This window comes from Aplysia californica, unplaced genomic scaffold (assembly GCF_000002075.1).
Source record: "Aplysia californica isolate F4 #8 unplaced genomic scaffold, AplCal3.0 scaffold00010, whole genome shotgun sequence".
Lineage (NCBI taxonomy): Eukaryota > Metazoa > Mollusca > Gastropoda > Aplysiida > Aplysiidae > Aplysia > Aplysia californica.
The window spans coordinates 2324204-2351552 of NW_004797280.1; the positions used below are offsets into that span (position 1 = coordinate 2324204).

Genomic DNA, 27349 nt, shown 5'->3' on the forward strand with positions numbered 1-27349 from the left:
GGGGGGGGATTGCTCAATTGATCTAAATAGGGAAATAAATTTGAAGCGTATGCTTCCGCAGTAAGTGTCTAGGTTTTTCCAGAGAAACCCTCGAGAGCGCCCGATTTATGCGCTTTTTTAGATCGAGACACAAAATATTTACACGAGGGCAGGGTAATTTGCTAGCTGAATCTGTGAGAAAAGGGTACTGAAAGGATTTCCGCTGTTCTGAGCTGGAAGGGGGGGATCTTTTTAAAGGGATTTGTTTTCTTCGGGCTTCTGTCGTTGCAACGGGTTAAGCAAGCTATTGCTACTAGATTCGGGCGAGGTTTCAGATGTAAGAGAAAAAACAACCGATTGCAATACATTCTGGAAACTTAGATGTCATTAGGATAGTGGTGAGGTGTCTGTTTGCTGGGGAAAACCGGAATCTATTGAATTGAGACGTGTGGAGTTAAGGTGGGGGTGGGCGAGGGGAGTGTGACAGAGAGAGAAAGAAAGAGAGGGAGAGAGAGAGAGAGAGATAGAGGGGGGGGGCGGGAGACTGAGTTTGACTATGTAAACGTACAGCTGAAAGATTTTTGCTTGTTTACCACCAAAAGCCTGACCTGAGAGTGAGATGAGCATATTATGTATCAGGTAATTTGTAATGTGTGCTCTTAACTTTTAGGTGATTTTCGGCCAAGACTTACAGTTACACTTCTTAGAGCTATGATGATCTGGTTCTTCCAAGATTGATGTGCCTATTTTTGCTACCACCAAAGAAGATCTTCCACTTACTACTTGCTTGAGTGACCACCAAAGTCGTTCATAATTTCTACCTGGGGTTCCTGGGATTCGATTGTAGTACATACATGAAATTGGTTTTGGCAAAGGTGAACCCCCACAGACATGTCAATGAGAGCAAAGCTCTCCGTTTAACCTCTAGGCGCTTCTATAGTGTATATTCGCCCCCTCCTGTTTTTATACTGTGAATAGCGCGTGAGCGTCTGTTACTGTAAAAATGATTAAATTCTGCTTTGTTTATCGTTGATTGTTAATTCATACTGCTGTCCCCGTGGTTTTATGCACCCCACATAGTTTAGCAAAATTTGATCATTTTTTGCATAATTTCTGATATTTTCCTTTATCATTCTTAGTTCAAATTGACAGAATCACATAATTTAACGTTTTTGAGGTCAGCTTGCATAATTTCAGATTTTTTGGGGAGCATAAAACCACGGGACATAACAATAATATCGCTATCTGAATACATGTATAACTAGTTGTTGCTGTTGTTGTTGTTGTTGTTGTTGTTGTTGTTTGTTGTTATTGTTGTTTTTGTTATTATTATTGTTGTTGTTGTTGCTGTTGCTGCTTTACTGAAAACCGTCGATCTGTGTGAACTTCGACAGAACAGTTATCAAATTTATTCGCCTTGTGATTGAAAAGTAGGCCTATCATCACCCCTCCCAAACACAAACACACACGCGCACATACACGCACACACACACACACACACACACACACACACACACACACACACACACACACATTTTGCGGCCCCGGACAACATCTGACCTGAAGACTTAGGTACTGGAGTAACATCATGAGCTGGCTGGCCTTTCTGATTCCGGAGCAAATTATTATACCAGGGAGACCAACTGAGCCCTGAGAAAAGTGAAATGAGGTATGCGGAGTGAGAAAAAAAAAAGATTGGGAGTAATCTCATTCAGGGCGTGAGAGAGCGACGCGAAATTGAACAAACCAAATTGGAAATCACGCACGGTCAAATCTAGTTTCTTTCACTCGTTGTCTCGATTATGGGATTTTGTTCCAAAATGTCAAACAGATTTACATTTTTGCTGCTGTTTCAGTGCGGTAAGGTAATTTAGGTGGCGGGCATTAGTTGTAAAACATGCACAAGTGCACCTAGACGACATAATTACCAAATGCCATGATCCTCTTAACACTTTGCAGCTTTCTTTGACTTTCTCCAGGTAGAGTCTGGGTATCAAACAAAGTAAATTACGATCGTGTTAAATCGTTTTAAAAAGTGCAGTGAAGAGAGTAGCAAACCGTTTTTCACACCACGAGTACACGCGCCAGCAATTTCCTTGGTCATTTCGCAAGATTATTGGTTTATAATGCTTCAGTCCTCTGCACTCGATTTCACTTGGTCAAAGGTAGTAATCCTCTCAAAAGCTTATATCTCGCACCAAGGGAACAAGAGTCAAGGTAGAAAAAAGACACTAGTCTAGTTCAATTCCTACAGGAGAAGACAGTATTTTGTTTAAGGGAACCCCCTTTTTTAGCACATGTACTTGATCTCGTTGAACACCCCACACAGTCAGGCGTGGCGCTCACTGGCAGGATCGAAGCAGCTCGTCGGTACACCCGTTTTCGTCCCACATCTTCGTTTCAGTGCCCGTTTCCGTCCCACTATCGTCAGCCACCATTTTAAAATTTTGTCCGTTTTCGTCCCACATTTGCAGCAGAATGTAGCCGATTGCCATTTGAATTCGTCATAGGGCTTCTACTTTAAATCTGTGCAGTATTTCACAGTACCTGGCACCGCCAGTTTGACCAGGGGGAAGGGGGGGGGGGGGGGGGGGGGGGTAGAGTGTCTTTAAAAAAGCAAAACTCCAGAAAAGGTTGCCATGAGTTTGTTGTGAAGAGTGCTGAACCTTGAACTTTATGGGCGTTGGTAACGAGGGGTGTTTCCAGGTCAGGGAATCCCTTTTCCTCTCAAGGGTTGTGTAACGCATCCATATTTCGTCTTCTGTTATCAGATTGTCGAGAAAATATCCACCCGGTCATGTGACACCACAATCAGCTCTCATAGTTTGAGAAAACATTGTCTCTACCAGGTCTTATCTGGCCATCAATCTGTCCCAGTGGTTTTATGCACCCGCATAATTTAGCAAAATTTGATCATTTTTTGCATAATTTCTGATTATTTTCCTTTATCCATTCTTTGTTAAAATTAACAGAATCGCATAATTTCTCATTTTGGGGCTCAGTCTGCATAGTTTCAGAACAATTTTTTGCATAAAACCACGGGGACAGATCAATGCCATCCCTGCACTGTTCCAAAGGTGTCTGAAAAGCTTTCATGTATTGTATCTTGAGATCTGTCAGTTGTTTCTGCACCCAGTGAGCCGAAACTTTACGGTACCCAAGCTCGCCACACACTGTGCTATGAACAAGTCTTTAGAATGTCAAGATCGTCAACCAAACCATGAATTCCAGTCGCTTGTCTTACCTGTCCCCGTGGTTTTATGCACCCCGCATAATTTAGCAAAATTTGATCATTTTTTGCATAATTTCTGATTATTTTCCTTTAACATTCTTTGTTAAAATTAACAGAATCGCCTAATTTCAAATTTTTTTAGCCCAGTTTGCATAATTTCTTAATTTTTCTTGCATAAAACGACGGGGAGTCTTACAAACGAAAGCATGAACACCTGCAAAGTCCTTGTTTGTCACAGAAGACGGGGGGGGGGGGGGGGGGCGTCCATGGCTCCACTCCAACCACCCACAATGTTTTCCCTTTCGTGTGCAAAAAATCTTAGTTCACCTCTAACCTCCAACTTCGACCACTTTTCAAATGATGGTAGCCATCTTTCTTTTAGTACCAATCACTAGTACGTCTGTCTCCGTGGTTTTATGCACCCCGCATAATTTAGCAATATTTGATCATTTTTTGCATAATTTCGGACTACAAATGTATTTCCTCTATCATTCTTTGTTAAAATTAACAGAATCGCATAATTTCACATTTTTGGGCTCAGTTTGCATAGTTTCTTAATTTTTCTTGCATAAAACGACGGGGACATGTAAGTTTTTACGATGGGGTTGTGATTTTGAAAGGTAGAGTGCATTGCACAAGCTGCTGTGCAGCGCTTACAAATTGAAAATAGATGCGTTATTTTATGAGTTATGGCATGGTCATTTTCTTCTTTATTTTGTGACAGCTCTCGTACTTATATTATATGATTTATTACGTGTTTAAAAAACTGAGTGCCCTTTATTATTCTGTAGCAGAGAGAGTGACTTGCACACGGGAAAGGACACCGCCACACCCAGATCAAAGCCATTACTTAGGCGGTAGGTCTACAGAATAAAGAAACAGGCTCTTGAGCAAAGAAACTGCGACCAGTTCTTCCTGTTGCCGTTAGTCCAGGGAACCAATACACTGGCCAAACACTGGGTCGGCACACCGGCACACATCTATAAAGATTTGTATTTGCTCGTGTCAGTGGCGAGTTATATCACAAGCCAGGAGTTTAATACATGTGCTTTAGAACTTAAGTATTCGATCAGTGCTACTGTTACAGGACAGCTCAAGTCACACATACGTCACACCAAGTGGACTGGATTTACGTCATCGCAGACGCATTCAGAATGAAGTTGATGTGTTTTACATACTTCAAACCCCAACCTTTCAATAGATGTATCGTATAAGGGACCAAAGTAGGCAATAAGTAGCTAGATATTTACTTAGCCTTGGCAATCGTCACGCAAAACGGATTTCCTTTCTTAGTTTAGTTTGATATGGGGGGGGGGGGGGGGGGGGCTGAAAATGACGATGTACGATTTCCTGCGTAATCACTCTGTCCTTGGTTTGTCACATGTTCTGATAGATCGTCCCCATAGGTTCAGGTTCACAACCCCAGGGAAGCCCAACTACCCAAACAACAAAGCAGTATATATTAATACATATATACATTTGTATATATATAAGAAGAGCATGGGTCCAGCCGTAAGAGCATGGGTCCAGCCGTAAGTCTTGGGAGACGAGGTTGTCAAACATGGGTCCCGGGATATTATAATATGACGTCGCTGGTGATTCCAGCTGTTGTCTGTCGTTATGTGCTGGAAAATAATCGTTTTAAGGACGTACTGTACAAAAATAGTAAGCATATTTACACAATGGGTATAAAATGGGTTCAACACCTTTTTCAACACATTTTGTTATTCAAAAGTAGGTCCTCCGATTCAATATTCAATGTCTATCTCTGATGAGGCCAAGATAAGGACAATCTGGTGGGCTCCTCAAACAACCCATCTTCCATCACGCGGATTTAAGGGTTTGAGCAAGGGTCCCCGTGTCACCTTACACCACGTTACAAGCTGGGCTAACCTCGTTTGAATTTGAATATTTTGAAGTTGTTTTTTTTGTTTTTGTATTAATCCCTACCACCAGCCTACCCGTTCCTATTAAATGACGCTTTTATCATACTTTTATGTTTTGCTAAAGAGAAGGCAAAATAAAGTGTGCAAATATCATCCCTGTAATATTGCACTAAGAGAGGATTAAGCCTAACAAAATTAACAATAGAAAAAGTAAAAAGAAAGAAGGTTTCTATTTTGACTAAAAGAGATCATGGAATTAGTTGAATGACCAGCTGTAGGTCAAACCTGGCACCTACTGTCTCCAGAAAAGAAAACGAACAATTGGAGGTAACAGGTGGACCCATACTGTACATTAAATTAACAAACGAGAGAACCAGAAGAACCCACTGACAGTGCCATAGCTCTTCCTTAAGTTGGAACATTCTTTAGTTTACCCAAGGCAACACTTGAAACCTGCAGGAAACAAAGAGAATAAAGCCACCATCTGGACCCAAGGCAAAGAACACGTGAAACATTTTTATTTTTATTTTATTAAAACAAAAAGTGTATTATATCGTAAAATGGCAGTTAATCTGTGAACTCAACACAATAAAACAAACAGCAAATGGAATTAAGATGACTTTTCTCAGACAGGCACGCTTCTGGTGACGGCAATAAGATGATGATGATCATACACTACAGTTTAGTATCATGTATGTATTGTATCGGTGTTAAAATAGTAAACATTTTTTGCAAACAAATTCTGAGCTATTCAACCTTAAATTAAAAAACAGATCATAATACAGTGGGTGTCGCATTCAAAGAGAAGTCGGCTCCAACGAGGCAATCCTTAATCCCCGTTTTTTCTTCTATATATCTCTTTGTAAATGTACGTCAGCTCCAACGAGGTTGCAAACAGACCGAAGTCGCTTACCAAATAAAAGCAATAAGCGGCCGCAAAAGCGAAGAATTTTTCTCCTTTCTCTCCATCTCACGCGAAGTACAAGGCTCATCCTCGATTCTTAACACATTGTATTGCTAGATCTAGTTTGCTCCTAATATTATGGGCCCAAAAGCCAAGTGGATGGGCGAGGGTTAGCCTACGGTAGGGATGGGAAAGGGTGGGTGGGAACGCGATGCGGCAGTGTGAAACTGGACGAACTCTGGATGGGTAGGTCTAGACTGATCGAGACCTTCATTTAAAAAAAAAAAAAAATTCAGTTTTCTTTTCTTCCCCTGATCAGAAAATCCAAGCTCCCGCCTTTACTTTATGACTTTATGTAGATCTAGGCCTAGATTCGAGAGAGTATGTTTCCACACGAGAAGTGTTCCGGAAAAAAAAAAATTTAACATGCAGAAATGACAGTCAGAACACAGCTTAAACACGCGCACACTGATGCTTTTTTCCGTCATCAGGGGGAAGAACTGTTTTAATTACTGGTATTGGTACATCGTTTAATATAAAACATGTAATAATTTTAATAACTTGTCTCCTTTCTTTTCTTTAGCCTTAGTTACGTTAAACGAGAGGTCAGATCCAACGGTGACAACAAGCCGGTCCCGGCAACCTCGTTGAATGCGACACCCACTGTATTCTCTTTTTTAAAGCAAACTTGTCTTTCTTTCCCCTGACTTTAGACAGATACTTACTAAAGTATACAATTAAAATCCATGAATGCATCAAGTCTACCCTTAGTGTACTTTTAAATGCATTTTTTTCCTTTGCATACTTTCAAACCAATCCCCATTGGCAGGAAAACTAGACCAATAATTCCCTTTGCCTCCTTCATCCCAGAGGCGCCACAAGGGCAATTGTCAAAGAGCTTGGGATCAATATAAAATGCTAAATTTGTAAAAACAAATGTGAGAATAGACATGTCATGAAAGTATTTTGCTAGAAGGGGTAGTGAGTTGAATACAGAAGGGAAATAGAACAAAAGAAGTGAAGACGCTGTTCAAATTATACAAACTGTTAACTTTAAAGTACTGACCCAATACCTATAAGCTTACTAAACAGAATTTGTTCAATTAAGAAGTTGTTGAAAAATGTTTGGATTAGGGAGAAGGTATTGATTGACACTTAAATTAAGTGTTTAAAGTCAAAGAATGCTGGGATGAAGAAAGACAATAGAGGGACAAGGAAAAGAATGTTGACAAACATACATTTTATGTTACTGCTAAATTTGTTACTGTCGATCCACAATATGGTAACACATGCTAATGCCAATGATAATGCTCCTTGAGATGTAACTCCAAATACAGTCAACAACGGACAACAGCCCAAAACTGCACTAAATGTACAGTCAAGCCTCGTTATTATATACCACCACCCTCAGGACAAGCATGAAGTTGACAGAATAGCACGGCTAGCAGTTTAACTGGTTCCTCTGTTAATTATAGCCCCGACTGCCCAATGTCAAGGGAGGTGATTCTGCAGTGTGATCTATTTGAAAATGTCTTTATGTTGATGTTTTACATCTGAGAGTCTTCTCTCTCTTGCTCTCTGCCCCCCTCTCTCTCTGGAATTATCAATATATTTATTATATGTAAGCATATGTGCATGTGTGTTTGTGTGTGTGTACATATATACAAGTTTAAACCAAGCTAAACTCTATGTAAATTGAAAATTACGCCGAATCAGAAGCTGGACTGATACCCCAACTCCCTTGTAGGCGTACAGATTTTTCACCTAATACCCATCAGTCTCAAACCATTTCAGACCTGTCGCATAGATTTAAATGTGAGTTCTCAAAAAATAAAAGTGCCTCACTGGCCCCCCGCCAGCTGATGTCTGGCCACACCGGGTATTTTGCTGGTGGACTACGGTGTTGTAGGAGAGAGATTATCACGCAGACAACAAATGGGTGCTGTGCACCATGTGTAGTGCTAGTAGTAGTGTGTAATTCTGTTGGCCAGTTGCTAGCGGTACAGCGGGGTAAATTTATATTAATTTACAAATAATAAGGACCATACAACTCAGGTGGGAGTAAAAGAGCAAATACTATGCTTATACTTATAGATCAGGCTTTCTTTTCGTACATTAACAAAACCTGGCAGTAAGTGGGGCTGGTGGTATAACGGGAGGGGGGGGGAGCAGTATAACGAGGTTTGACTGCACTTGTAAAACTCTTTTAACATTTAATCACTTAATCACTCTCCCAACTAAGTAAAAAATTTAAGTAAACATACAGATCCAGTCATTCAGTATGGCCGAATTCAGTTATTCGCAGTGATCCACCTCAAGTCTCAAGTATTGAATGCCCAAGCATGAAGATCAAAATAACCTTCAATCTAACACAACACTGACAGCATGATAGAAATGTCATTTTACTAAGAGTGACAGGAAACCAATAGTTCATTTATCCCGCCATACTTGAATAAAATTTTAGTTATATAAACACAGACTATAGTACATCTTTTATTTCCACATGTCACGGATGACAATATTTGTTCAGAATTGCACATACTATTATATTGAGGTAGACAAAAACATCTTCGACATATAAATATGTAGCCTGTTTCTTCTTTGTAAAAAAAACAAAAAACAATCACTGGGCTCAGATCTAATTTGAGATAAATCTCAAGTGAAAAAGGCACAAAAGTGACAAAAAGCTACACTTTTGCTTCTCCCCCTGGAGGGTAACTGAAACAGCAACATCGAATAAATTATTTTTAAAAACTGAAATAGCTACAACAAAATTTCAGTACAGGCAGAGCACGCCATGTTCATGGACAGGCTCACAAGCTGCAGGTTGTTGCCATGTACATTGTAGCCACAGTAGTGTGTCAATTACATTCACCGGTATTCCTTTTAGCATCTACTGCTCATTTTGGGAAAACTCTACTCAGTTCTGCCCGAGTTTTACTTCTACAAACAGGACTATGTTCACCATATCAGGAGTCAGGTTGCTCTACCTTCTCACAAGAACAGTGAGACATCAGCAATAACCACACATGAGCAGCAGAACCAGACCATATATGTAACAACTGACTTCGGCAGTATCACAATTGTAAAGGTTCCCAATGCCACACACACACACCCGCATACACACAAAGAAACACACGCCTACATACACAAAAGTAACTTCAGCTAATTCTCCTTTGTTTCTTTCTTTTAAAAAGACTCTCTGGGTCCTCAAACATTGTTTCACTGAGAGGACGCTTTCTTCTACTAATCCTCCTCGTCTGTGCTCTCTCACTACCAGAGCCAGACAGTTGGCTTTGATCTAGCTCTGACACATCTGAATATTCTGAACACATTGAGACTTCTTCTGAGTTTTTCACATGGTTGGCAGCAGCCACACATTCAGTCTCCACTTCTGTTGTCACTGTGCTGTTACGTGGTGGTCTGAACAGTGAGACAGGTTTTGATCGGCTTCTTGTCCTTTTCAAAGGCGAACAAGGTGACTTTTTCGCCGAGCTTAATTTTGCAAGACGTTCTACAGGGGATTGTGGAGATGGTAGGTTTTCCCTAGACAAAAGTGTTTGTGCTCTGCTGCTATCTATTCCATCCTCTCTGACACAGTGAGATGTGCTTGAGTTCATAGCAGCCAGAGAACTTTTTGACTTCTCTATAGAACGAAAACCGTCACAGGAAGAGGAAGAGACCCCAGTGAAGGCCGACTCACAGTATGTCAACTTTCGTGCACATCCAGACACACCAGCCAGTCTCAGCCCAGAGGCCAGCAAGGCAGGACTATCCGGGCACACCTTGACATCAGACGGTAGTTCATCAATGTCCACTGTCCAGCTTTTCTCAAGTCCATGTTGTTTGATCTTGCTCTCTTCCCTCTCCTCCGCTATCTCCTGTTCCTCCTTTTCATCATCTTCACTCTCTTCCATTATGTCCTGTTCTCCCTTAGCATCCTCACTGTCACTGACGACAGCTTTTTGTTGAACAAATTCCTTAGATTTCACCCCTTTCTTTTTGTTCCTTAACATTTTTTTCCTAAGTTTTTTCTTCATTGCAATGTGATCATCTTCCTGAAAAAAAAAAACAAGGTACATTTTTTTTCTGAAAGGCAATCCAGTTCCAAAACAGACTGATTAACCCCTTCATTGCCTTGGTACATCATGAAAATGTGTAATTTTTAGCGCTGTGCCATACCATGTACGTCAAGGAAGTTGGTAAAATTTGCCGCTCCTAGTTGCTTATATGATGTTATATGAACATCACGCTAATAGCCTGGCTTTAATTCTTCTGTATGGAGTTTAAGCCACAAGCATAATGTAGATTTGTATTCAGAAATAAAAAAAATACCTATTGGTACCAAATTTGCTAGTATTACTTTACTGCAATACTTGTTAGAGATCGATAAACGTTTGCGGGCAGCCGCATGCTCTGTGCTCTTGTAAAATGTAAACATCGTAATGACTTAAAAAAGGCAAAATAAATTCACGTTTTCACTTAAATTTGCATGTTAATCAAAATTATGAGTAAGATGGGAAGAAATGAGGAATAAAACAAGTCAGAAAAGTGACAATTGTCGAAGACTCGGAGTCCGAAATATGTCATGAGTGGGCTAGATCTAGATCGCGCGTCCATTAACACTGAGTCATTAGGCTGCTGTCCTGGGAAAAAAGCTCAGCTGAAAATAAATGCTGACGGTAGGAACGCATACCCCCTGGCAACGACAGGGTTAAAATGACAGCAAATAATATTTTGAAAGCGTAGAGACTATGCAAAGAAAAAAGAGACCTCAATGGTCAGATGTATAAAATACAAATAAAAACCCCAAAATACTAATATTATTTGCATATTAATCTGTCCATCCTGAGAAATGAGCACTTCTCTTAGAAATTTTACCATCAGCAAAACAGATATAGCCACAAGTAACGTAAACTGTGCTGCTTACATTAAATATTTTCTTTCCAGAACCAGAACTGGCTTTTTATGGTGCATGCCGCAAGCATTTCTAACCAGCTTTACAAAAATAAGACTTCTTATATTTGTATTGAATAAATTCATTTCTAAATCAGTTGTTTAGAACAAATTCCTTTTACCATATGTACCCATCTATAATTCAAGCAATTTTTTTTTTAAACTGAAGTCCAAAAGTATATTCTCCCAGTACTAAATGCATGACAAGCAACCAAGATCAAGCCCAACATTGATTAAAAATCTGGGTAAATTACAGCACATCACCACGACTTGCTTAGATTACCTGCCACTCCAAGCTCACAGATTGAACAAATCTCAATTAAAAGTTCTTAAAAGGTAAGACACTATATTTCAATCCCAATTAGTACTTGATTCCACACATATTGAGCCCCCTCCAGCATGTCAGAATTTCACTCTGTATCTTATGCTCGACCTACAAAAATGAGCCCATTTTGGAGTCAAAGTATACCCTACCCCCCACCCCCATAACATAACCCGAGGTTCTGTTAGAGTACATAAAGCAATAAAAGTGATGAATCCATCAATAACAACATAAAAAAGAGTGTGGTTCACAAAAAAATGATAGTTGCACTACATGTCCACTAACTAAGAGGCCTATTTCATGCTCAATGCAGGTGCCTCAATCTATTTCACTCTGACAAGATTTCATACAGAATGTAGGACATCTGTTTCAAATAAAGCCCAGGTGGTCTGTATACAATTCCTCTCATAAACTACTTTTATATATATTAAATACTGACCTTTTCTTCTTCAGACCCGCAACTTGAGAAAATGTCTTTTGCTATTTTCTTACCTGCAAAATAAAAATTATACAAACACAGAAGTGACTATGATGGAAAGGCAATACCTTTGCAAAATCAAAAACAATATGGGGATAGTGTTTTGAGCAACAGCAATGATTGATTACATTATTTTTCCTATTTCCACTTCCTCTTTAAGGGGGGGGCCTATCGATAAAAAGAGAAGAATTCTCCTAATACATAGAGCCATCTTGTCCAGATGTTCCTGAATTAATGCCAAAGTAACACTACTCACATTCATAACTAAACATCAATTAAATTTTAAAAAGCTTGACGAAGGTTTATTTTGTCCTCAAAATGAAAATAATATCTCTAACACCCCTCAAGTTCATTAATCATCATTCCTTCTAACAAAAGACATTCAACTGTGCATGGCTTATAGTGTAACCAAGGTCATATCGCACATTTGTACATTATTTTACAAGACAAATTGCTATGAGGACAATGTCCAATAACATGTATAGTTTATTCTTTTTTGATAAATGTACAGCAGCCAGTCAAACATTCCACCCCATTTCAATTGCACAGATTTGACAATTCAAATAACTGGACACCAAAATTAACCATACAGCGAATTCACCGAAGAAAGAAAAAGGGGGAAAAGATCCATTTGGACATCTTTTAGCCTGCACGGGTTCACTTTTTGCATGGCACAAAACACAGGAGTAATCGAATGCAAAGTTAGTGGTTGCACCACATATGGGGCCAGAGAGCCACATAACTTACTTAATGTGGTGTTAGTGTACTCCAGAGTAAGGTCCTCGTCATCATCACTCATATACCCGGCTTCCATCGTCGACACCCAGGCGCACCCCCTGGATATTGCCACTGCCTCATCTTTACTGCTCATTTCAAGAACACCAGACCTTAAATCTCTTCCTCGGAACAAGTGTGGCTTGTAAAATATTTCTCCATAGCTATCCATCTGTTAGGAAGAAAGACACCATGCAACATAAATAGATCACATTTGGAATTAAAGGAACAGGAGGAAAAGGGTGGGGGTGGGGGGATTTACAGTTGAAAAGTCCCTTAAGCATAAAAATAAAGAGGAAAAGGGAGCAGCAATGGATATGTAGAGAGCACAGGGACTTAAGATCTTAAGAAAAATAACATTTTTATCATATTGAGCTTCCTGCATGGAATATTATTTGTCGTTGGAACAATTAACTTTTTGTAGCAGCTTTTACAATTTTAGCAGCTTTTGTCATGCCTAAATCAATACACAAAGAAAAAAAAATTTTCTACGATACAATAAACTCTTTAAATAACAAACAAGCATTTTTGTTATTTGCCTCTTTTTTTTAATTGATTTGTTCATACATAGCTTTCACTTTCTTTCTTTCATGACCATTCTGTTTTTCCCTCTTCAGTTACTCTTTTTTCGACTCTTACTACCATCCTGTCTTCATCACCTATTTCATGCCTCTCTCACTTTTCTCACCTGGTACACAGTAAACCCCTGGCAAGACAAAGCAGGCAGTGCAGTCACACCTGCCAGTGAAGCATCAAATCTCTTCCCTACAACATCAGCATCAGACTGGCTCAATACCTCCGGTCTCTGAGCAAACTCCCTGCAAGAGTGGGAAGAATGATAAAAATGTAATCATCATAATGTCAGTCTCTATATAAGGGAAAGAAAAAAAATCATCTTGGTAGTTTTCATACAATCCCACACCCAAAGATAAAAAAACAGACAGATGTACAGTAACTGACTGTCTGGACTATTTCACTGTATTGTGCATTTCAGTCAGACCTACGTCCCTTTATTCCTTCCATGGTGAGTAATGAGAAAGCTCGAAACAGATGAGTTTCCAGTCTCCTTTGTTTAAAAGTAAAAGGAAAACACTGAAAATAAAATTGGCAAACACATTTCCAGGAAAGAGTTACCAGTGTCAAACAGGAAACTTAAAGAACACTTGCTACAAGGTTGTATCACCAACAAGAGTTAGTAGACCACATGGTAATCATGAGTAAAAAGAAGAGCTGGAAATTCAAGCAAAAACATATTTTGAGGAGAAGAATGATTCTAGATCATTAGCATGAGTCCTTCTGCCTTTGTACAATAATATGTCAGTAGAACTGGTCTGGTTCCCCTGATAATTATGTAACTGTCTATTCAACTTTTTCATCACTTTGTACTATTACACAGGCATTATGCTTTCTTATAAAAAGTTATTATCACTTCTGACTCCAAGCAATAGGTTATGGTACAAAAGACTTAAGCATGGAGGAAATACCAGTAGTGGTGAAGGCAGGAAAAACGACTGACAATCTACATTGTTACTTTAGATTGTTTTTCTCTACCATCTTTTCTATTTGCAACTGTAACCAGCAGATCATCAGACATAACTACAACAGTATAAACAGAAAGGAAAGAATGTGAGCCACAAACAAGCAATAACGAACCCTGGTCTGGACACTCTGAATGGTAAAAAGCTGGCAGTTGGGGCAGAGGAAGACTTGACACTGATGGGGTAACACATGACCTCAGCCGGTTGCTGGGCTCCAACTAACAGAAGTTTGTCGCCACTACATCTGTCTGTGGGGCCACCAGCTAGTGAGGATGAAGGGAACACTTTGACATACTGCGGGCTTGCCATCATCAGTTCGTGATTCCAGCTCAAAACCTGACCAATAGAAACATTAAGTTATATATGTTAAAACCTGTTTCCAGACAATTGGATATGATTTTCAGAGGAAAGACCCTAACTTAACCTCAGCCATAAGAGTAGACAAGAGCAGGGAGTCTTAAAAACTTTCCAACCAAGTTAGCTCCATAAATAAATTTGACCCAAGTTCCCCACAATGTAGCCCAAGTAAGCTGACACCCCCCCCCCCCCCTACATTGAAATCGTTTCACAATTCAATTCTTCATAAAAAATTAACATCAGCAGTCATGACAGAAAAAAAAAAGACCACCCCAATATCTATTCATACTGTGTTTTGAGAGGAGTAGAGGAGTATGTCACCATAGAGAAGAAGGCTCCACTTGAAAAGTAAAAAGAAGGACCACGGGGGGGGGGGGATTACTGTCAACTAATAACACAGTTACATGAAAATTTATGTTTTACGTACACCATCTGCACAACACCCAAAAATTGGATAGAATAAGGTCATATAAGTTGTACATACTATCTTTTCAAAAGACCTCATGGTGAAATGGTATGAGTTTAACGCCCAACACTATTAGGTTATTTAAGAGATGGGACCTCCTAATTTAACGTCCGTCTCCGATAGGACCGAGCCAAGTGGGAAGTTCGTGTAAAGTGCCTTTCCCAAGGACACAACGTCAGACCGAGCTGAGGCTCAAACCCCCAAACCCACAATCTCACAATTACGAGTCCGGTAGCCTAACTACTAGGCTACCGACGCAAAAGACCTCAAAAAGGAAACAAAATGCAATGCACAATAAATTATACAGCAGATTCTTTCAAACTATTCTGAAAATCTACGTAACCCTTTTAGTGCTCGTCCATACAACAACAAAAAAGACAAGCTGATGTTCCAAAAACATTCACGTTTAAAGCAACAATATAATATTCATTACCAACAAAAACTCATGGCAAGTAAACTAAAACATCCATATGTGCAGACATAACTTCAAATGAACTCAAACTCAACTCTACCTCATATTTAACACAATAGCATGCAAGCAAATAACGCTTTGAGTCTTTCCATTTTTTAATATTAATATGATGATTATTAGAGCATTTTAACAACCAGTGCAGCACAACTGTAATGAGTCTAGCCTCATATAACACTAACAAAACTCACAGGCACAGCAGGAAATCTTTGATCCATCAAGAAAACAGCATTGTCAGTGACAACACAGTGGTTAGGGAATCCAACATTGCAGGCACTTCGGACAGACTCAGTTGACCTCACAAACTTCGGACTCAGACCGAATATCTCGGTGCCTTTCAAAAACTTTGTCTGAAGAAATTTTAATATAAAGATATACAAACAATAAGCGGATTTTTTTTGGGAAAAACTTTCATATTGCCCATTATGCTTCTGTTCAACTAAATCCCTTTGTGAAATATTTGTTATATTTTAGGGATTTCATAATAAAAAAGAGAATAGTACTTTTTAAATACCCAGAAAGAATGGGGAGTATATCACTTTCTTCTTATTTTCAAAATGCCCTCAACTACAGAGAAAAAGAAGCTACAGTCAAACCTGCTCTAGCAGCCAGCTTGTCAAGACATTCATCTGAACAAAAGACCACTTTCCAATTTCACCCCCAACTCCCTTTTGCACTTTTTTCAATATTATAATGACACTGTCCAAGATATCCACCTAAGGCAACCACTTCTTTCCACATCAATGGGTGGCCACCCTGGACAATTATGACTGTGCTTGTACATTAGGAGGCACCCCCACCCCAACATGCAGTAGTTTTTCAATCTTTGATTTTTCATTCAATCATATGAATACCAATATTAAATAGCATGTCTCAAGTCGAGTTATTTATATTCATCCCGAAAGAAACAAAGGAAACAAATTATAATAAAGCAGACATGTGAAATTTGGGAAAACTTTTACCAAAATAAAAAAAACTGCAACAAACAAAACGTTTCTCTATCTACTACTTACCCTGTGGTCATACATCTCAACGGACTTATTATCTGCCACCACAACCTGGCGAGGATGACCAGCAAAGTAGCACCATGTCCACCTGTCCTGGAGGTCAGACTTAGATTGTTTGACCAACAGTTTTTTTTTCCTGGAAAACAAAAAGATAGTGTGTGTAAAAAAGAAGGAAAAAATATGGCATTCCACTATGTGCAGCTTATGTCTAAGGACCAAATATTTAATATTCTATAATTCTGAGGTGAATATTTTACCACGGTCATGTTAACTTACAACCATTCACTAATATAAACCTTCCTTTATACTAAAATAAATTACCGCCCACTTTCCAAAACAACAACCTTTGAACTTTATCTAGCTTTAAAGTCCACCTCAATTTTTTTTCTCTCTGACAAAAAATATGTGAAGACAGGTCATTCTGGTCATTTTCCACAAACTAACATAAAATCAGAGATCAAACTGTTCATGGTGCACACTTGAACATCTTTTCTCCAAAAAAACAGCAAAATCAAGTATGAACCACTTTGTACCAAAATGCACCGCTCACTTTGTCCACAGACTTACCCAGCCTTAATATCCCACAGATAAACAGTTCCTGTACTGTTGGACATCACAATCTCATTGTCCACATATGGGCTGACAAAATAGAAAGAAAAAAGAAAAAAGAAAAAAAATGTATACAAATGAAACATTGGTACAGTTGGAGAAGGATACCCTGACATGAAGTATAACTGCCATAACTATTAAACATTAAAACTGTCATCTCACACTGCAAAAACACAGAGACCATAATATACCTGAAATCATTAACCAATCCATTGGCTGCCCTCCCCTTCCATGACAGAGCAAGGTATCTGACAATATCAAGGGTTTAGTTTTATTGGTTTGTTAACCTCATTCATCCCTGCATTGGAAGTGCCCATGTCCCCACCTGGCTTGCCCCATTAAAAATGAGAAGTTACATTGCTCTGCCTGTGGACGGCACAGAACAACTTTAGGGCCACACCTGTACTTTGAAAACAGTAACTGCTTTAACATTCTTCTCAAGCATGGTCAATGGCAAGAACAAAAAAAATCCCTCCTTTAGTGCAGTAGAAAAGATCAGCATGTCGATTTAATTGTAAACTAATGCCACAAGAAGAAACATTTTTGTGCAAATCACTTTTGCAAAGACTGAGTCTTAAAGAACTGTATCATATTCCTTTAAGTCAGTATCACATTCTCATTCGATCAAGTTTCACTACTCCATAGCAATCAGATATTTCTAAATCTTAAAGATAAACTATGAAAAGCAAACCAATAAAAAAAAAGAACTGCTTTATTTCCAAAAAGTTATGAAAGTTTTAAAGGATGAATCTTTATGAGTATGATATATATCCTTTATTTTAAGTAGGTGTTTTTAAGACCCCATCAACACAAATTAAATCATTTATGAGATAGGCTTGCACCCTTCAACCTAGGCTGAGAGGGATCCAACATTCCAGCAGAAAGACCAAGATACTTGATAAAAATTCACCCCATAGTAGGAATCAAACTCAGGTCTTCTGTATGCAACAGTGAGGCACCTAACTGCTATAACACCACAGATGCCAGTACAGTGTATATCTATGAATATAAATAGTTCTGCTCACAAGAGCTTACCTCGGGTCAACACAACTTAAAATTTCATCTTCTAGATCCAAGACAGCCTTTTCTTCTAGGGGGTCTTCAGTATCTGTGCCAATCAACACACATTTATGCCTGCTCCGGACACAGATAAAGCCTGAACAGAAGAAGTTATACATTGATCATGTCACCACTCAAGATTACAATAGATGACGATTAATTATCATCATGAAAAGAGGCCTTCCTTGAGAAATGCATTATAATTTCTTTCTTTTGTCAAGTTGAGTTTCATGCATATAAAGGCAATATAGTAAGCAATCTAATCAATTTCAAGAGAAATATGGTGGATGGCAGCAGCTCACTGTAGTATTATTTTAAAGTCTTCAATGTATGACCTCACAAGGTTTTGCACATAAAATAACAAAATCTCTATAAAACAGAAAGCGCATAGCAGCATTTCGAGAGCAATTAATATTAAAGAGAAGCTGGAAAACAAATTGCTTTCCGCTAGCATCACAGAACATCTTGTCATGAAAGTTCCAGTTCAAATCTGGCAGTTCCTGTCAGTCCATCTAAAACATTTTGTTATAAATAATTTCCAAACAAAAAGAAAAAATACAATCACTTATGCCTTTCCTTTATTCAGGTAATATTCACCATGCATTGTTCATTATGTTATAACTTCAAAACATGTAAACTTTCAGATGGACAAATCAAAATCCTTCATGAAATAATCTGCCTAAACCAGATGAAAAATCCAACTATACCTTCTGAACATTAAAGTACAAATTACCCCATTATATTTATAAGTAAACTACAGTTTGATAAACAATTTACGGCCATAAACTCCTTAAGCACTTACTGTTGTGTTTTGAGGCTGTTGAAATCTGAAATACAGGATCCACACAAGTGGTCTTCTTCAACACCTCAGATCTGTACAGACTTCTATGCTCCCCTGGTGTTACTTTTGTCATATCTTAAATTTGCAGTTAAGGCAAACAATACGATATACACTTTACTTCCCAAAAGAAAAAAAAGCTGGATATCATACGCAACCAATCATATTCAGCTAAATCCATACACAAGCCTCGAATATTCTATCATAGAGACAGGAAAGAACAGTAAGCAAGCTTTTTTTCTTCTCTAACGCAGTGTTCAAAAAGGATACAAATATCCCTAAAGTGCTCCCCACCACCAGCGTGGACCAGGATATGTTGAGACGGGTTGTCCGTGGTCACATGACTGAGCAGACCTCCGTGAAAGTCTGAGTTGAAACCTTGCAAACACTGTAAAAAAAAAACCAAAGAACAGGAAAATGATACATACAAATCCAAAGATTCTAGGAACTTATTGCGTTGCGCGTGCCATAAAACTCTTACAAAAACTAAAAACCAAAGAAGTTGGATGATGCAAGCTAATATAAAAAGAAACTTTTTGCTACCTAATAATCCAAAATTCACCTTTGATACAAAAGTTTTAAAAAAGGCTTGGTCAATTTTAAAAAATAAAAAATCTGCTGTCTTGATAGCCTCAATGATGGAAAAACAACCCCATTATAGCAATCCATGTCGTCAGCAAGTATAATAAATTTTATACACCCCTCCTTCTTACACACCCAGTGCATTACGTACAACATTGGACTCAGCAATTTTTGTTTTAAACAACCGATGGTAAAAACTGACAAGAAGCCAGGCAGTGTCCACCCAACTGAGCCATCTGTACGTTCAAGGCAAAGTGAAATAAATCAAAATAAATGGTATCACCACAAACATTGTGAAGAAACAAGATGGCAGACAAGTGAAAGGAACTTTCATGAAAATTTTGTTTTGCTATCATTTTGGGGAGGGGAGTGTTGGCAATAGAGTACAAAGTTCTTCAAAAGAATTAAAAAGCTCTACTGCATTTTAAGGCTATGGTTCCTATCCCTACACCCTGGGGTCATTTTGTACCCACGTGTAGTATTCTTCACATTTTAGAATACTTCTAATACAAAGATCTCATTGAAACTATCTGGATCGCTAACAACATCTCATTGAAACATTCAGTATTTCTCAAAAAATCATTTTGACAGACAGCTATGCAAAGCGTACAGATAGGATGAACGAGTAAATTTCATCTTTGAAAGTGGTGGCACACTAACGGATCAGGTTAAATGATGACAAGAAAAATAAAATGAGAATATACAGCATGATATTGAAGAGGTCAGGACATTCACTTTGAAAGGTTATCACATTATAAGTTAAATCATCCCTAACCATGTAACTATGAGCTTTCTATCCCAATGGAAAGAAAACAAAAAATTCCAAATCAGGTAATGCAGGGCTGAACACAAAATAGAAAGTCGATTCAATATAAGAATAACAAGACATTTCTCTCTATAGTCCTTTCTGAATAGACATTAAATACAATTTCAATACCTCATAATTAAAAGAAGGAGAAGAATCAATGAAATAGACAAAGTTCTTCACTTACATTTTCATTGTAAGCCTGTTGAACACTTGAGTGTTTTCTCAAAAACGTCTTCATTGGTGAGCTCAAATTGTTTCTCAGTTGTGAACAGAGCGATGCATACTTTGGATCAGTCACCTCTCCAGAGCCCTGGCCTTGATTCAATGCCACCATTTTTTTAAGAAGACGTTGACAAATCTGCATTTTATGTCCCCAGATTTCCTGAAACTAGAACCACAGAATACAAGTCACAACCAGCTTAAATGTCTGATCAAGAGCCCTAAATCATTACTAGCTAAAGGTAAAGGAAGGTGAAATGAACTCTTGGGGTGTCACTGGGTGAAGAAAATATCTAGTCTCACAGCAAATGTTTCTTAGTTGAGGGCAGAAGGTTATTTAATTGAGCCTGCTAACTGTAAACATTAAATCAAACTATTCTTTCATGATTACACAATGGTTTTTTTACTTCTGCCACTCACATGATATGTTAGAATTAAATGAATCAGATTGGATCTGTCTTCCTGAATGGAGATTTGGTAAATTCATTTCAGTAGTACGCTTAAAAATGTAACATGTTTTTCAGATCTCAGATAAGCTGTTTTTCTATTGCAAAATAAAGGGTTGTTTTGCTGACATTATTTTTACAAACCTGGAGATTCAAATGAAACAATTGAAGGCAAAAAGAACACACAGCACAGAAGACATCTTGAAAAAAAATCACCTGTAAATACTTTTCAGAAGATCAGAAAACCAGTGTCCCTCCCAATATAGAGTGTGTATCTAGCTTACGATTATTATTGTTTATATTGCTGCTCATTTATATTATGCATGTGATTGTAAGCCTATGTGTGTGTGCATGTGTGTGTGGGTGCGCACGTGTGTGTCTGTGTATGTGTGTGTACACGTGAAACACCAAACCAATGTGCCAGGATCTGGACAATAAAGATGTATCTTATCTTATTGTTTGTGTCACATCACAATTCTAAATATAATATTATTAACTCTGTAATCCCAAACTGCATCACGAGTTTTTCTTCATGTGCTCAGAGCCACACATTGTGCCATTGGACCCATGGACGCAATATTATAATGCAAATACGTAGTTCTCTATCGTGAAGAGTTGATTTTTGGTTTGTCCAACATCTACTACACCTTTGCCAAGCGTCTAGAACTACGTATTCCAATAACAGCCGAACCTGTTTAAAACAGCCACCATTGTCAAAGAGAAAAGTGGCCATCTTAGGCAGGACTGATCAATTGTTAGCTTTTTTTTGGTTGTTGCTGATTTTGTGCAAGAGTGACAGTAAAATGAAATGTGTTAGACGAGTAAGACCGAGTGCCATGTTAAAACAAACACATGGGTTGCCACTACTCGGAGAACGAGTGACGCTTCTGTCACAAGTTCATGTTGACGTCCATTGTTACTTTGTCACAGACTGGGTAAACAGTGACCACTCATCTCACTTACAATTTGCGTACGAGTTGTGGGCGCGGCTTATAGGTTATGAGGGATCACACGCTTACCTCACCAGCAGCTGAAAATTTATTGTTACCTGTTGGTCAACAGTAGGAGGGGCCTACACAACATGATTGGTTGGAGGAACTACCTAACAACAACGATAGGTGATTGGATTATGACGGCTCATCCATAACGCCAGGGGCAAATTCATAATTTATGACAAAACATCGGGCGATGAGAGATGTTGCCATTTAAGACAGGTGTTATTGTTTGGTGTGGTAGGGGTTGTGTGATATAAAATGGTAGCTGCGGCCGCGTTGGACAGGTGACCGCTTTACACACAGGAATTATATTTGGGGGGAATGGAAAGTGGCTGTTTGTACAGGTGGCCGTCGTGGCAGGTTCCACTGTATATTGCATCCATGATGTCAAAGAAACAATGTGTTGCTCATTTCATGCATGTTTGTAACAGAAATACAAGGCATATATACTGTTAAGATAAATGGAAACTGTTATTTCGTTTGTTTTTTTTGTCTTTTCTCCTAAAATTAAAGGAATCTAAAAAAAATATACAATATTTATTAATCTAGTGGACAACCCAACCATTTCAAGTACAAAAACGAGTACAATAACTTACCTTTTTCCGCCCAGCAGACATTTTGAGGTCAGCAGCTCCGCACAAAACTCGTTGCATATTTAACAGGGAGTCAGGATAACTGCGACCACCAAGAATGAAGTCACTCAGCTGCCACTGGGCTGTTCAAAACACACACACAAATAAATAATGGTTAACATCAAAAGCAATATGAACCATAATATTTTCAAAAATATGACGGAGGCCTCAATCATCATTTATTAGCAGCTTTATTATGTAAGAATTTCATAAATTTGAATCACCAAACAAAACTAGTTTTATTTGTAAACCAAGAAAATGAGGATGCCTGCCACAAAATCGCTCCAGCATCCCTAAGGCTCTGGCCACACTGCAAGCAGGGTGGGCAGAGCAGAGCAGTGAAAATTAACGCAAAGACAAAGAGGGGACTGGCGGTACGACTCAAGGCAGGTCACGCCGAAAGATGGTAGTTTATTTATTGTCGCTGGCTTAGCTTTAAATTTGCTCACGTCTGCACACACGTTGTTAAGTGTCAATAAAAGAAATAGATAAAAATCAAAGAGAGAGGGGGAGAGAGAGAGGGAGTGAGAGAAGAAGAAGAAGAAGAAGAAGAAGAAGAAGGAGGAGGAGGAGGAGGAGGAGGAGGAGGAGGAGGAGGAGGAGGAGGAGGAGAAGAAGAAAGAGAAGAAGAAGAAGAAGAAGAAGAAGAAGAAGAAGAAGAAGAAGAAGAAGAAGAAGAAGAAGAAGAAGAAGAAGAAGAAGAAGAAGAAGAAGAAGAAGAAGAAGAAGAAGAAGAAGAAGAAGAAGAAGAAGAAGAAGAAGAAGAAGAAGAAGAAGAAGAAGAAGAAGAAGAAGAAGAAGAAGAAGAAGTAGTAGATTATTCAGAAGGCCGCTTCTGACCCTATTTTCCAGGGCCAACCTGGACTGAAAGGGATACGAGGGGGAAAGAGAGAGAGAGAGAGAGAGAGAGAGAGAGAGAGAGAGAGAGAGAGAGAGAGAGAGAGAGAGAGAGAGAGAGAGAGAGAGAGAGAGAGAGACAGACAGACAGACAGACAGACAGACAGACAGACAGACAGACAGACAAGACAGACAGACAGACAGACAGGAAGTGAGAAAGAAAGAAATAAGGAAAGAGAGAGGGAGACAAAGTAAGGGGGGGGGGGGCATAAGAGAGAAAGAGAGAGATGACTAAGTGTACACAAAGGAAATGTTTTAGAGAAAGATAATAGTGTGCGTGCTCAGGCGTGTTCTGCGTGCAGACATGAGTACATTTCTAAGCTTTGCTAGCTACAATAAATAAGCCCTATTTAATGACGCTCGTAAACACTGATAATTTACTCACCTCTGCATGCTGAACACGCCTGAGCACGCAGTCTTGAATGATAGCGCGCAAGACGCAAGATCAACTCACATTCAGTGACAATAACAATAACAATAACAAGAAAGTATGTGACAGCTTGGAAAAGGTAGATGAAAAGCAAAGCAAACTATTGTAGAGACTTGACAGAACGTCGGGTTGTGAACCAAGCACAGATGAATTAAAGTTTATTTACAATCGCCTTATATATACCTGTGCGCATTAATAATAAAACAATATTAGTTTAACTGGACTACTTTAGCACGCAGGAATCGTGTAACTAGGCTTAAGTTGCTACACTATGAATTTAATTTATACTCTTAACTCTTATACGGGGTGCCCACTACGGCTGGATCGGGCCGATCGCCCGGCTCGGTCGCCTTTTCGGGCCGATCACTCGAATCGAGCGAGTTGGTGGCTGACATATCATTGTTGGCATTCTGGCATCTTGAATTTCTCTATCAAAGTTTATCTTTTATGTATTTCATCATCATCATCATTGCCTTTCTCACCCTGCACCAGGGTATAGGCCACGGACAAACACCTTCCACCTTTCTCTATCCTGGGCTAGCCTCTTGATGTTATTCCATGTCTTCCCACTTTTCTGTACATCGATTTCTGTGATTCTTCTCCAGGTTCCTTGAGGTCTTCCCCTTGATCTCTTACCCTGTGGGTTCCAATCCAAAACTTTCTTTGTTATGTAGCTGCCTGACTTCCTGAGAGTATGTCCAATCCATCGCCACCGCCTTCTTCCTACCTCATATCTGACTGGGATCTGTCTTGTTTTCCTTCACACTTCCACATTGGTGACCCTGTCTGTCCATCTGGTCCTCAGTAACTTTTTTAGACACCTGTTCAAGAAAACCTGGATCCTCTTTATGCAAGCTTGTGATGCGTTCCATGTCTCACACCCACACAACAGGACCGACTTCACGTTCTTCGTGGATTTCAGGCACGCACAAAATGGAGGATAAATTATTATCAAATACTGTTCATGACATCACCGTTTTAAAATATGTCTAAATCTATAAGAAAACAAAACTAAAACTGAACTCTAGCCACCTCAAAACTTTTAATGCTCTTTGAAGTGAAAAGATAAATGACGAGAGCTGGTTTTCAGATGCAGTGGTGCCCCCACGGTTGCCCCAACCACTGGATAGAAGAAGAAGTGAAAATTTCAAATTCCTTTAAGATTACCTTGCAATGGTCTCTCCAAGAGCGGAAGGGAGTATCCACTTGATGACAAACCACGCAACCCCATCTGACTGTACTGCGGAACAAAAGTGACTTTTCTGGAGGCTTCACTGAAGCTGAGATCAACAGCACCATGAGAACCATAGTCCGTGAACTTGGTGTACTTCTTCCTTTCCCAAGCATTTGGAAGATGATCATTGGTGTAAGCACAGAGACCAACAGGAAAGTAGTGGGCAGGCAGCTCCATTGAACCGCTCAAAGGCTGAAATACACATTAAAAAATATATTTCACTTTGCCATATACGACCAGCTGCAATGTCCACTTCATTTTCAAGCTGAAGGCAAAAAAAAAATGTTATCTCTGTATCCAAATATGCTTCATGTTACCAGCCATAGAAGCATATTATGTTGTTTAAACATTGCATCTGAAGATCTTTAAAATCTGAAGATCTTTAAATTTGAAAGAATCTCCTACTTTCATTTATCCTTCAGATGATAACGATTTAAACTTTGCATAAAGACAATGAACTAAGACTAAAAACTGTTTTTATGGAACATTGCATCCAACCTACATGTTGCTAAAAGTTTGAGAAAGAAATATCTCTACATTAAAATAAAGAGAAGAACCCCATTATTATTTCTCAAAAGAAAAAAGAAGTTAGTCATATGATTACACTCCAGTTGCCCACAACGAGGAAAGAGAGAAAATACCCAAATCCAGCATGGACAACAAAATGCAGCGAAAGAAATTCTAATTTGATGAAATTAAAATTATAAATAGGCCTTATAAATAATATAGAAAGCTTTAAAAAAAAACCACAACACAAGAAAGACAATCCCTGCTTCAAAAACATCAGAATCAGAATTTAGAAAACTTTGTTAAATTAAATGCAGTCAGTGTAAAAACAACACAATCAACAGGAAGAAACGTCTCAAAAAGCAGCTTAGATTGTCTGACTTATAATTTCTGCCATCAAGCCCAGAAAGGACACAGGTGTCTGCCATGGCTTACATTTTAATTTGGATGGACAGTGGAACAAGGATACTAATTTTACAGGAGACAAAGTGCAATAAAGTATTGTTTGTAAATAAATGATAGGGCTTAACTTCACAACTTTCTAATGATGAAAACTTCATATTCAATGTTACTATGTACTAAGTGGATTATAATATAGACTAGGAGACAAGAAATGGGGTGAAAAGTGTACTTGTGGGACAAAGGTTTTATCAGAAATGGGTTGTTGATCTTATGCAGCACAGAAAAAGCTACTTTGACTTGATAAAAGGCTGTGTGTGTGTCTGTTTGTTTAACAAGGACATACCTCAAACATAGTTGAAAGTGTCCAAGACAAGGAGAAAAGTGGTCATCTTAGAGTAGACAAGTGGATGTCTTGGACAGTGTCATTATACTAGAGAAAAGAAAAAATCGGCAGGATGAAAGTGCGAAGTGGGTTTTTTTTAGTAAAGGTGATTTTCTAGGACAAATGGCCGTTTCAGCAAATTCGACAGTGCTGAGTGACTTCACTTCTTGCTGTGCATTTTTTTAAATGTTAAAATGCACAGCTACAGGACAGTTTTCAATTTCAATTTAACTGCAGAATGGCCACCTTTTTACTTATTTTTTTCAGAGTTGTGCATAACTATAAAGCAGTATAAATAATATTGAAAGACAAATGACTGATTATAATTAGCCTATAAAATTTATTAATATATTACAGGCCTACTTTACAAAACTTACTGACTAACAACTATAGCAAAGGTGAAGATGGCGCTCATATGATCATGACCTTATGCAGTTGCGAGTGCTGTAAAACTCTTACTAAAACTAAAACGTGAAGATGTATAGGCTTCCACTTAACTCGTTACACTGTGAAGTTGTCACATGTCACATACCTCCAGTGATCTCGTCACAGTTATCTCCGTCACATTCTCAAACTTGAGAGAAACATGTGGCGAGTTCACCGAGGATGGGCAGACAAACCCACACGTCTCTACCTTTAACTTTAATTAATATATTTTTTTAATGTACAAAACCAGAGTTTATTCAATCAAAATCTACACATGTCAAACTATCTGTTTCAACATTTTAAAGAGAAAACAGACACATTTTTGGGTGCAATGTATAAAACCTGTTAAAAATGTCGTACAGCAGAAATATTTTTCCCACCAACGCCGAACGCTGTCGACCGTTGTTTACGCGGGGGAGGTGGTGTGACGAGTTCACTGTTATTTGGATACTTTTTTCTGTGAACTCGCCACACACTTTTCAGCTGTGTCGACTTCACCGTGTGACGAGGTCACT

General features: G+C 38.8%; 1 protein-coding gene across 1 annotated transcript; it reads right to left on the minus strand.

Annotated features, from left to right (window-relative positions):
• Window positions 1–8970: 8970 nt before the first annotated feature.
• LOC101861922 lies at window positions 8971–26456 on the minus strand. Its single transcript, XM_005089943.1, has 16 exons — window positions 26370–26456; window positions 25051–25309; window positions 22521–22639; window positions 20449–20652; window positions 19145–19262; window positions 18839–18952; window positions 18013–18133; window positions 16936–17007; window positions 16375–16504; window positions 15553–15711; window positions 14185–14405; window positions 13220–13349; window positions 12505–12703; window positions 11719–11771; window positions 9598–10059; window positions 8971–8991 (listed from the first exon to the last, which is right to left on the minus strand). The coding sequence occupies exons 1-16, from the start codon at window positions 26376–26378 to the stop codon at window positions 8971–8973; spliced, it is 2391 nt and encodes a 796-aa protein (XP_005090000.1). The 5' UTR covers window positions 26379–26456.
• Window positions 26457–27349: the final 893 nt, after the last annotated feature.